General features: G+C 37.6%; 1 protein-coding gene across 1 annotated transcript in view; it reads right to left on the reverse strand.

Annotated features, from left to right (window-relative positions):
* The window catches only part of FAT2 (FAT atypical cadherin 2), a gene marked incomplete at both ends in the record, with an annotated part of 62,084 nt that overhangs the window by 32,683 nt on the left and 16,745 nt on the right, over nucleotides 1–12,656 (reverse strand). The window contains 6 exons of the mRNA XM_081316962.1: nucleotides 167–377; nucleotides 626–901; nucleotides 3,309–3,448; nucleotides 8,407–8,617; nucleotides 10,426–10,737; nucleotides 12,189–12,250. Of these exons, the coding sequence (XP_081173088.1) occupies nucleotides 167–377; nucleotides 626–901; nucleotides 3,309–3,448; nucleotides 8,407–8,617; nucleotides 10,426–10,737; nucleotides 12,189–12,250 (1,212 nt within the window). The remainder of the gene's footprint in view (nucleotides 1–166; nucleotides 378–625; nucleotides 902–3,308; nucleotides 3,449–8,406; nucleotides 8,618–10,425; nucleotides 10,738–12,188; nucleotides 12,251–12,656) is intronic.

Here is a 12,656-nt window from a genome sequence, read left to right on the forward strand (position 1 = left end):
AGAAGAAAAATAACAGAAATTATTCATGGATCAGTTGGATCTAATTTTTCTATTCTATTTAATGTTGAATATATAGTAGATTCAGAAACAATATGTTTAGCTGACATATCATCACAGTAGTTACATAAAGGAAATCTTCATAAGGCAGTGTGTATAGGTGCCTTACCTGCTTCAATGCAATAGTGGACTTCAGCATTAACTCCTTGATCTGGATCCAGGGCCCGGATTTGCACAACCTCTGTGCCAATTGAAGTGACATCCAGAATTTCTGCTTTGTAATGGAGGCTTGTGAACTGTGGAGGGTGACTGTTACAGCCCTCAATATGAATGACAATTCGGGCAAAGTCTCGCTTGATAGGGACATCCTGGTCTCGTACCTGAACAGCCAATGAATCAACCACAGGTATTTTGTTTAAACAATATTACATCACAAAGATTTAAGTTTGCAATATAATTTTGAATGCGTTTCTTCTCATTTTAGCCACCTTTCTTTTTTTAAAAAAATCATTAGATACAACAAACATACTTTAGAAATCTTGCAGCAATCTGCCCACAGCCCATAAGGTAAGACAGAAGAGGATAGAAATTAAATAAATAAATCATTTATTTTCTGCTACTCACATACCATCACTGTCAAAGTATGTAGTGGCATGGATTGAGCATCAAGGTCTGATACTGTCATGAGTGTGCCACGGCTTGGGTCTATTTGAAAGAGTTTCAGGCTTCTAGGATCTAAGCTGTTATGGAGGGTGTAGATCAACCCTTTCCCATGATCCTGGTCTGTTGCACTAACAAATAAGAGTTCTGTCCCAGCGGGCGTATCTTCTGGAATGCGAGCCTCATAGCGGTACTCCAAAAACTGAGGTGGATGCTGGTTAATGTCAATCACATGGATATAAGCCTAAGAGAAGTGGACAAAAAGCAAGCAGTAGAGAAGGTCAGTAACAGGGCTGTACAAGTGGCTCATTTCCATGATGATACAAGTGAAGAACTGCTTAAGAAAGCAATCTCTCTGTTACTTATTTTCTCCTTTTATCATTCTGATACTTTTACTATGAATGATTCAACAAGGTGAATAGTCACCATTTCAGAATGAAGGGTCTTGCTGTGGCCAAGTGATGCCATCTCTCATAGGCCAAATACTCTATAACTCTTTTAAAATTCTTTTACGGGTTTCTTTTAAGATGACTTTGGATACACAATTTGTATGCATGTTCTGTTCTGTGAGCTGAATTAATTCTTAAAACGTGTTGCTATTATTCACTTCAAATTTCTTCCTTGGTATCCATTACCTTGAACAAACTGCTTAAAAAGTGTATTTGTAGGGAGGCACCATGCAAACAAAGGCCCAGTGATGACATTTCCATCCTTTCTGATGTTTTTCCTGCTTTTCGTTATTCTCACAGTCCTCATGCTTATTTATGTACACATTCATGTAAACTTATTTGCTGCTGTGGCTTTTGTTGATGAATTAATGCAAAGCAGTTCCATATTCTTAGTGGAAGATGGGAGAATTTGCACAATGCATCTTCTGGTAAGTCACCTTTACGGTTTGAGAATCTGCATCAGGAATTGCTAACAATAATATATCTCAGTCAAACATTATCACGACAGCTAAATCTAGCTTCTACTGTACTTGTAAGCACCTGATTGCATAAGAAAATAATAAAATGAGCCTAGGGCAAGTTTCTGATTCTGGTGGTCTGGCAGATATCCCAAGATGCCAGATGCTGGTACCAGGCTTGATTTGATGGCACAATATATATTATAATGATAACAGGATTTCATCCCAAAATGAAATCATCTAGGTTATTACAGCTAGTTAAATGAAATGGAAACTTAGCCAAACCAGGCTGAGATGGAAATAGTAAAGAGGAAGAAGAATGAAATGATGCCAGGAAGAAGCAGCTGGTGAAGAAACAAAATGAATATAGAGCAGTGACTGGTTTGGCTCCCTCAATATACTTACCCCAAAGCAAGTATTAAATTAAATAATACTTACTTGTTTTATGAAATGTATAGAGTTGCCCAACTCAACTAGCATTAGGCATTTATGATAAAAACAACCAGTAATGCCCCCCGTCCCCCCAGTGCATTGTAAGATGATTACACCAGAGTAAAAATAATGGAAACTAAAAAGAATAAGGCCTAATTATATAAGAAACAACCAACAGAAATATAATTTCATTCCAGGATGGGAGGGAAGAGCCAGGTCTTCAAGATTTGCTTGAAAGACAACAAGGTTGGAGCACTGTGAATTTAGAGGATATTATTCTGGAGGCACCATTTCAAAAAAGGCATATTTCCTGTGGCCCATCCTGGAGAAGGACTTCCTTGCTTCAGTAAGACTCAAACCCATGATTTTGCAATAGCAAGTTTGCTACCTATCCAACAATCACTGTTAAAGTAAGCAGAGAAAGAAGTTCCTGGGACTGGAATTGTTATGTTAGCCAAGGTATCGAAAGATGACTCTTGATAGCAGAATAAAGTTCTAAGACATTCAAAATGATAATGAGCTACTACTGAATCCCAGTGGAAAGGCACTCTTGGTATCAATTACCCTCACTTTTCTAGATTATATATAATGTTCATAGCACTTAATAAAGTAATGATCAGACTAGATCATTGCTTAGAAGAGCAAACAATCAGACCAGATCTTTGCTTAAAAGAGCTACTCTATGCAAGTAAACTTCCATATACTTCAGTCCTCAGCTGCCATGAAAAATAACAATACTCAGAGATGGAACCCATGTCTATAATATGATAGTTAGTTAAGGCTCTATTGAAGTAGCTTGAAGCACTTATTGGGACATATATTGATCATATATGAGGAAAGAAGTAAAACAAGAAACCAGTTCTATACCTCATCTTCCTCAACAGTCAATAGATCCTGGAAGAGTCTGGAATTAGAAGTGGATCTGAAGTATATTTGCAATTCTTTTGGATTTCCAATCATCAATTATTAAAGCAGGAATTTAGGAAAGAATCTCTGGGTAAGGATATCCCTGTTTTGTTTATTTAGCTCACTGAATGATCAATAGTAGTTTGGGCCCTTCTTCCCCCTGTAATGTGATCACATTATAGACAATATTTTCTTTACTGGTTTAATCCACAAGAGCGTGTGACTTGGGTAAATTGAGCATTTTAGAGAAAGTTTAACCCTAAACTTGAGGCGATAATTCAATTGACATTTGAATACCTAGTACTTTTCTAAAACAGATACTGCAGTGTGCACTATCTACAGACCATAATGAAAACATCGTTCATATTACTGAACTGGACTTTGACTTAGACTTTGAGGCACTGACCTGTGTCTTAATGATGCTTGATCCATCTGTGACCTCTATGGTGAGATTGTAGTTTGATCTTTCCTTTGCATCTAGAGTTCTTGCAATAATAATGCTGCCAGTGCTCTTCTCGATGTCAAAATTCATAGCATCATCACCACCTTAGAAGAGAGAGAGAGGACTTAGAAATAAAGAATTATGATGGGGGCTGGATGTCTGAAAAACTTCCTCTCCTGGGGAGGACCAGGAGGAAAATAATCCTTGCTGTTGGCAACATTTGTAACAAGCTCACTCATGGAGTTTGATTAGAAGCATCTAGAGGGAGGAAGCAAAATGGCATAAAAGGAGGGTGGGGAATCTCTGTGAAAGGCTTCTGTTGTCACCACTGATCTTTCTTTATTTACTTTATATTCAGTATTGACTTAAGAAGGTAATGTCTACATGTAATGCAGTGTTATTTAAGGCAAAGGGAGGGGATTGACATCAACCATTGAGAGGCAGGAAAGCAGGGAATATTGGGGCAAATTGGCAGAAAAGAGGATATATTCTGGCTCCACTTCAAGGTGCAATATTTAAACCAGTTCTGCTCTCTTGCTTATGCCCTGTTGAGACTTGTTGAGGACTTTTTCAGTCCATCCCCTTGCTCACTTCCTTTTTATGTAATTCTACAATGGATGATACTGGGCTGTGCATGTGAATGTGCATGTGTTTGTGTGCATGCATGTGTGTATTTGTGTGTGCATGTATGTGTGTGTGTATGTTTGCACACACACTGATGAGGGGTCCTTGGTGGTCTCTGAACTTGGTTGTTTTCTTGCAGATTTTTCATTACTCAAACTAGGCAACATCTGACAAATTTATTTCTGAACACCCCCAGGTATTAGGCAGCATTTGATTTTCCCATTCTTAATCAAACTGAGACAAGGATCCAAATTCTATGCATTCAAGAGGACATTCAAAACAGTAAAGCTGAAGGACAACTTGAAGAATTACCATCAGCTGCCCTATGGAGGGATTCCTGGAGAGAGAGAGAGGGAAGATGTTATTTCTGCTAAACATCCCCCACAACAGAAATAGGAGAGTATAAGCAGTCTTTCTTGATACATGAACATGGCCTTACTTAAAAAAAGGCAGGGGGGGAGGAGGGGAGTGCATAGCCTCTAGGTTTAAAAAATTATACTTTAAATGTAATGTGCTAAGTACTGTATAGAAAATAACAGTGGTTGTGGGAAGAGCTGCCTGCAATTAGTGCAGGTTCGCGTCCCACCAGGCTCAAGGTTGATTCAGCCTTCCATCCTTCCGAGGTAGGTAAAATGAGGACCCAGATTGTTGGGGGCAATTAAGCTGACTTTGTAATAATGCCGCTTGGAGGGGGCCGAAAGCCCTAATAAGCAGGCATATACATAGAATGAAGGCTATTGCTAAGCACATTGATTTGTGCTTCTTAGATTGTAAGCCGCCCTGAGTCTTCGGAGAAGGGCGGGATATAAATGGGATAAAAAAAGAGAGAAAACGGTCATAATCAATGATTTATTTATTTTATTTATTTATTTTTATTTTAATTCCATTTATATCCCGCCCTTCTCCGAAGACTCAGGGCGGCTTACAAGCTTAGCAGTAGCCTTCATTCTATGTATATGCTTGCTTATTAGGGCTTTCACACACACACCCCAGCGGCATTATTACAAAGTCAGCTTAATTGCCCCCAACAATCTGGGTCCTCATTTTACCTACCTCGGAAGGATGGAAGGCTGAGTCAACCTTGAGCCTGGTGGGACTCGAACCTGCACTGATTGCAGGCAGCTGGTGTTACTTAAGGAGGCATTAGCCCACTGCTCCACCAAGGCTCTATTATGATGGTCTATTAGACTCACAAATGTATGTCTCATGTAATTCAAACAACTATGGAAGTGTAATGCATAGGGGAGGGTAGTAATTGTTTCGAATGCTGGGAAAAATATGCCCCTGTGCAAAATGTTTTTGCCTCTTTACCACTGATTTAAGGTGGGGGGAAAAATAAAAAACTCAGGAAAGTGAACATGAAGCAAAATGTTCATTATAGGAAGAAATAACAGGGAGGGCTAAGAAGAAAGCAAGAAAGGCTAAAGGATGGTGCATTGTGAGGTTTGTTAAGAGTAAACTTGTGCAACTGACCTATCTAAGCAGACAGGTAACAACATTAACTTGTACAAGTGCTTAAGAAGGCAAGTGAAAGGGGAGAAAGAGTAAAGGGAGACACATAATTTGGAAAATACAGTTAATGTGATGAATTAGCTTTGTGGTCTCCCATAAAGCAATAATAGGAAAGTTCATATTTCCTAGGAAAACCATGCAATACTGAACAGTCTACATTACGAAACTTTCTGTTCCCTCCCACAGGATCCTGACCGAATGGAGAAGAAAAATCAAAGTGCTATTCTGCCAATTTCTGAAATAGATTTTTTTAATTTCCCTTCCCTTGTATTTACATTTACATGCAACACACTCTTTCAGAGACACAAAGGCACATATACTGTAGAAATAAAACTTTGTTTAGATACATAAGCCTTACAGGTTATGTGCTTACTCTAAGAAATAGTCCCTCATAGGGTCATTAAGTTCATTTTATCCGGTAAAAGAATATTGATTCTACAGTTCATACACAGCATGCAAGTAATTCTCTTCTGTATTACGAATTTCAGGCTTTGTGAAATTGTCACAAAGATAAAATTATTATATAACAGGCATGTTCTCTTCCTTGCTGCTTTGAAAAAACTTGTAATATAAAACTATGAAGTATACTCTAAAAGTGGTATGTTTTCAGTTCAGATTGTGCTGAATTTTGGAACAGACTGAAAAGGGATTAAATATAAAGAAGTGGCCCTACTCACACCATATGTTTACCTGGATTACATGGGGGTAGCGGAATAAGCGAATACAGGTAGTCCTCAACTTACAACCACAATTGAGTCCAAAATTTATGTTGTTAAGTGAGACATTTGTTAAGTGAGTTTTGCCCCATTTTATGATATTTCTTAACACAGTTGTTAAATGAATCAATGCAGTTGATAAGTTAGTAACCTGACTGTTAAGTGAATCTGGCTTTCCCATTGACTTTGCTTGTCAGAAGGTTACAAAAAAGGATCACAGCAGCGGTCATGTTAATGCAACCATATACTGTAAACTGAATGAATATTACAGAACATTATAATGTAAAGCTGAGGTATGTGGAAGACCAATGATAGGACTGACTATATGCTATAGAGCAACGGCCTCCAACCTTTTGGGTGTCAGGGACCAGTTCTGTGGAGGGCAGTTTTTCCATGGACTGGGGGGGGGCATGGTTTCACATGTTGCCTGGATCACACGTGTGTGCAGATGGGGCTTCGCTTGCTTGCACGGACTGGTTCTTGAGGGCCCCAGACCAGTCCAAGTCCGTGGACTGGGATTTGGGTACCTCTGCTATAGAGAATGCTTTATACTATATACTAAGTATACGCATGCTTTAAAATTTCTAATCCTACTCCATGAAACAATTTAATTATAAAGTTTCTTACGTTCATTTTATGTTGGGAGGAGAGATAATCCCATGAATGTTGACTTAGTTTTTACCAGATGCATAGAATTGTTTCCTTGACTGTATTTAATTCTATAATTTGTATTTTATTTCCAGATTCTAAAAAAAGCAAAACAAAATACAAAACAGTCTAATTTCTTTAGTGTGGAACTGCTTGAAACTGTGTGTTTTTAAAAGTTCTGCCCCAGTTTAGAAACCTTCTTACAAAACTACTTATTCAACCTTATCTCAAAAGTAAAGTAACCTCATTTTTAGTAAATGAAGTTAAGTAATTCACTTTACTGTTGTATCAAATCCATGGCTGAAGTTGGGTGGTGATTAGTGATAAAAAGTGATTATTGTAGCTTTTTAGACAAAAAATTGAACCCTGGTTTTTCCATTCTATTAGCATATGTTGTGTGCTATTTTATGTTCCTGGAAGATCCAATTATCATACCTCCTGGAAACAGACATTCTGGTGAAGGAAAATTATAGGATAAGCCCTTAAGTATCCACTTCACAATTAGAGGCCAAGAAAACACCATATTCCCCTAAGTGTGGCCCGTGGCTACTAAAATATTGCCCATCCCTATACTATACAAATTAATTTTCCACTTTGTTTCAGTATTTCCTGGATTACCTCATGGCATTTACTGAAATTAGATATAGTATACGGCAACCCAGCTTCTAATTTTCATCCACAATGACAAAATAATCCTTCCACAATGGGAACACTGTTGGTCAATTACAGGCTTTCCCAACGTGGCTCCTTCTCATTGTGTTGGGACTGCCTGCTGCCTAAGAATTCTGGGTGGCTGCTGCCTCAACATGCTGGATAGATGGCTATCACATAAATTTTGGGTAAAACTCAGGTCATTTTTAGAGTACTGAGTTCTTAAATTTTTTTTAACAATTAATCACTACCTAGTGACAATGAGATCTCTGTTGATAACAAAATTGTGCACCAGAAGATGTAAAGCAAACAATTCCCATTGATCAATACATTCCTGCAAGAAAGAATAATTGCTGTAAGAATATATGTGTTTCTGGTTGTTTACAGAAAAAATAAAGAGCATTGCACATTAGTTGGCCAAAACAATGGAGAAGCAGAACAAGAAGCATGGGAACAAAGAAGTGTTAATAGCAGATTAACTCTCAATAAAGTCTTCCAAAAACATTTTTCTCTCCCCCTCCTCTGCCTCCTTGATAGATTTATTTTTTTATTGTTGTGGGAAATAGGAATGGTTATTACATATTTCCTATGAGCTGCAATATGTGTTTTGACCTGTTTGAAAACACTAGAGTTTTCATTAAGATTGGAACATTGCCAAGCAATGACATTTTGCAAGCTGTGATAGGTACTGTAATACAAAACATACACTACACTTCCACTTCATGGAACTCTTATCAGCATGAATGCTGCTTCATATCAGTGCCGAAGCTTTGTTTATAATACTCCTACAATATGAACAGCCTGTGATAGCTCGGGTTCATATGGATATGAAATACCAGGAGAATATGAGCAACATTTTTTTCAGTTCGCAATTACTGTGGAGCTCCTTTCTCAACTGCATATGCTCTCACCTGTGATATTAAACCAGATCTGGCTGAGCCCAGCATCAACACTGATCACTCCCACCATGTGGTTCACGGGATCTGTTTCCATGACTGCAAAGTTGAAATGAGGTTCATCAAAAGCTAATGACTCTGAGGTGGGGAGGGGCTTTGGGATCCAGTCAATGTGAAGCCTCACACTGGAGGAAAGTTGTGGGGTGCCACCATCAGTAGCCTTGACCTGCCAAAAGAGAAAAATACTAGTTCGTATAGATCAAGGGGTCTGAAAGATAATATGTTCACATTGATGAGCTTCTGCCACACTTGTGACATATTCCTGCCTAAATTAAACTTTTAAACTTTTAGGATGGGATCATACAAAAGAATTAAGCAAACATAATATCTCAGGATTAATATATTTATTGATTTGTATTGCTTATACAACCCAATACATGCAGAATGAACCATATTTTTACAGTCTTTAAACTAATTAATCAAGGCACACAGATTTATTTACATCCATCAATATGCCAAGGACTGAGTGATAATGGTTATCAGTAGGATGAATAAATCACTGCCAAAAATGAATAAATAAAAACACTGCCAAAATCTAAAACCCAAGCTACAAGTATTTTCTATTATTACAATGAATAAATCTAATTAGGTAAAAAAATTCCTCCTAAATTAAAAAAAATGAACCATGGTCTGAATGCACAGCTTAAACCAATATACTGGTCAACACAAAGAAACGTAAGAGTCCTTGATAACAGGTTCCTACTTAGGTGCCTCCAGGATGATTATAAGAACATCTTAAATTTCATTGGCCTCTCTTTTTGTTATTGTGCTTTATGAAGTCTTGCTTGTGTTACTACAGGTAATACCAGCTTAACAACTGCCCTATTTAGCAAGTGTTTGCAGTTATAAAAAAGTAACTTTAAGTGCACAATGTCTTAATAACCATGGTGGAAGTCAGGTTGTAAGCCCACCATGATCACATGATGGCACTGACAACTCTACAACGAACCTGAATGCAACCATTTCCTTCGTTCTAAGTTTCCAAAGATTGGGACAGGGATGGAGGATTTCTACTACTCTAAACACTTTACAGTCCCATGGGAACCATGGTCATTTCTATCAGTTTGATAGGGGCTGGAGCATTTAGTTAGAAAGGCCACCAAACTCTTCTATTGGGGAACGTAGCTAATTGCATAGCACTAGGGTGGGAAGTTTAACTTTGTAATACTGTTGCTCTCTGAAGGGAACTTCAGACTTGGTTTCACTTTTGACTGTGCCGATACTATGTAACCAATAAACATGTTCTTTGAGGAAATCTCAAGCCTTGGAGTTCTGATTTGTTTGATCGTGTCTACTGGAACCTTGACAATCTCAGTTAATGACCATATAACGTAGAAAAGAAGTTGCTGACTCCAACTGTGGTTGTTAAATAAAGTCTACCTGTCTATCATTTTGCACTCAGCATGATAGATGAACTAAGCTCTTACTTAATTCTACATATAATTTATTATGTTTAGGATGTGTTTTCCTTTGCAATGGTCAATAAAAAGGTTCTACTGTGAATAAAATATCTAGTTCAAAGAATTCAGCTTTAATTAACTGAACAGATGGCATATTCTGGGGAAAAATTAATTTGCATGCAAAGATTTTATTAAGTAGTAAAAAACAATACATGCTACTTATCAAAACCCTTTCCCCATTCTTCAGTGTGACCTTCCATTGCCTAACTACACCATGCATCATCAATGCCATTTTAATTCCCTTTTCCAACGTTTCTTTAACCTGGGTTGGAGAAATATGTTACATTTTTAAGGGAGTTAAAAAATAGCCTTCATTGAATTGTTTCAGAATTGATTAATGTCAAATAGTTATTAAAGGTTTTTTTCTTTTTAATGCTACCAGAGTCCAGTTTAATTACAGCAACAAGAGGGTAAAAAAAGTGTAAATCACAGGGAACAATACTATTTCATATCATTCCCATATTCAGAAAGACGATGATTTGTTTAGTCTCCTTATGCTTCTAACGATACTCACTGTAAGTATGTTGTATTCTTGGGCAGAAAATGCCTTTTGGGAGAACACTATGCCTGTGACTGGGTGGATGCTGAACAGTTCCTCACTGTTTTCTTCTAGGCTGTAAGTGATTTGGCAATTCAGTCCCTCATCACGATCTGCAGCAATCACCCTGTAGACTGGCAAAGGAGTTTCAGATGCTGCTTTTTCTGGCAGCTGAACCATAAACAACTTTTGGGAGAAGCTGGGAGGATTGTCGTTAACATCAAGGACCTGGATTACCACTCTACTGCTAGACTGCAAAACCGGATCCCCATTGTCTGAAACCGAAACCTGCAAGGAAAAGCCAGTAGGGAGTCCCATCAGAACACACTGGAAGGTTAAGAAACTCTTTATAGTATAGCTCCTTTCCAGGCAAGAAACTCGTTTTCAGATATGATTCATCTAAAGATGACTGAAGTCAGTCTTCAACAGTTTGTTGCATGCTGGACTACACTGACTGGATTGAGAGATGAGTTATACAGTCAGATATGGAAGGCACTCAGTCAAGAACAAGTGCCTTGAGCCTAAAACAAAGTTGTTGGAAACAGGAGGTGTTATTGTTGCAAAAAGGAAAGACCACCAGCAGAAAAAGAAAAAAATACAATTACTATGCTTGTGTGTTTAATGCAAAGATACAGCCAACATTTGCAACCCAAAGGTGGAAAAGATTAACTGACCAAGTCATTGGTCTGTCTCATGGAACCCACGGGCACCAATATACTCAAAAACAATTTGCTTGATGGCCCATATAATCTTTATTTCCAAGAAGGCTTCTGCACTATGGACATACAAACAATGCTCTCACAAAATAGAAATGATACAAGGTTGAAGCCCTCTCTTTTGTTTAAAAAAGCTATTTACCTTAATTTCATAATAAATAGCTTTTTTTAAAAAAACACACACAAATGGTTGCACCCATTACACCAGCCATTTTGTAAGAGTGCCCATAATACTGTATGTTCTCAAAGATATAACTATGCCCACTAGCTCAAAAGATGATTGGCTTCTTCCTTAAGCTAGGCCTGCTGGATCGTTTAAGCAAAAAAGAAAAAAACAGGAATTTACATTAAAAAGTCTGGTATATGTAGCAGAACCTAGGAATAAATTTAGTAAAAATCCTCAGAAGTAAACATTACTGGAATCGGCATTTCTAAACTGAAGCAAAAGTTTGTCTAATTCAGTCCTTTCTTAGGACATGACACGAACAACTATCTTAATCTTAAAGGTATTGTTACTCATTTTATAGGTTTCATTTAATAACCATGTGGTCATTAAATTAAGTAAGTCAACATTTTGTTCATACCATATTTTCTCAAGTAGAAGGAAATTATTGACCATGTTCTATTCTTAATGGCCTAGGGAAGACATCCTTAAAATGGTGCCCTCCAGATGGGTTTAAATCTGATATTTTCAAACATTAATGTTTTGGGTAAAAGCAACATGTGGGGACAGACATCCAGAACATCTGGATGCTTCAGCTTGGCTTTGGCACAAGATTTCCTGCTCTAGTCTTCAGTTAGGAAGTCAAGTCATGAGATATTTCTTAAGCTGGCACTGGATGCAGAAACACAAAAATGCAGAACAAGCAATTATCTTCCTAAGCAATTTGGAAATGATGGAATGAGTCTTCCTCGTTCTCCAATATCTATGCTCTGACTTGTTAGGAAATGTCTTTGAGGATTTTTTTTTTAAAAAACTACTTACAAGTAAATAAAACTAATTGCAACTTCATCATTACTCACCTCTAAGATATGTTCAGCCTTGTATTCACGATCTAGCTGCTGAGAAGTGGTGTAAATCAAACCTATTAGGGGAGAAAAGAGCATTGTGAGATCCAGGCACTGTAGTCCACATGATCCTCACCTGTGGTACTAATGTCAGCCAATCTTCAAAATGAGGTTACCCTGCAGCAAGTCAATGTTGTAAGCGAAAGAACTTTATAGTTAAAAATACTTCCTGCCTTCTAAGCATGGAAGCTTTCCACATGTCCTAATTAACTAAAGTGATTTTAATTCATCCCCTTCCCAAATGTTGAACAAATGTTCACTGTATTATAATGTCCAGATTGTTAAGCCTCCATCATCAGATAAATTATTTAAATGTCAAAGTAAATAGACTGGATTGTGTAGAGGGAAGATACTTTAGGACTGTACATAGAAACCCATAAATATTGGTCCATCTATCTATGTATCTATCTATCTATCTATCTG

Source organism: Vipera berus (assembly GCF_964194415.1).
Source record: "Vipera berus genome assembly, chromosome: 2".
NCBI lineage: Eukaryota > Metazoa > Chordata > Lepidosauria > Squamata > Viperidae > Vipera > Vipera berus.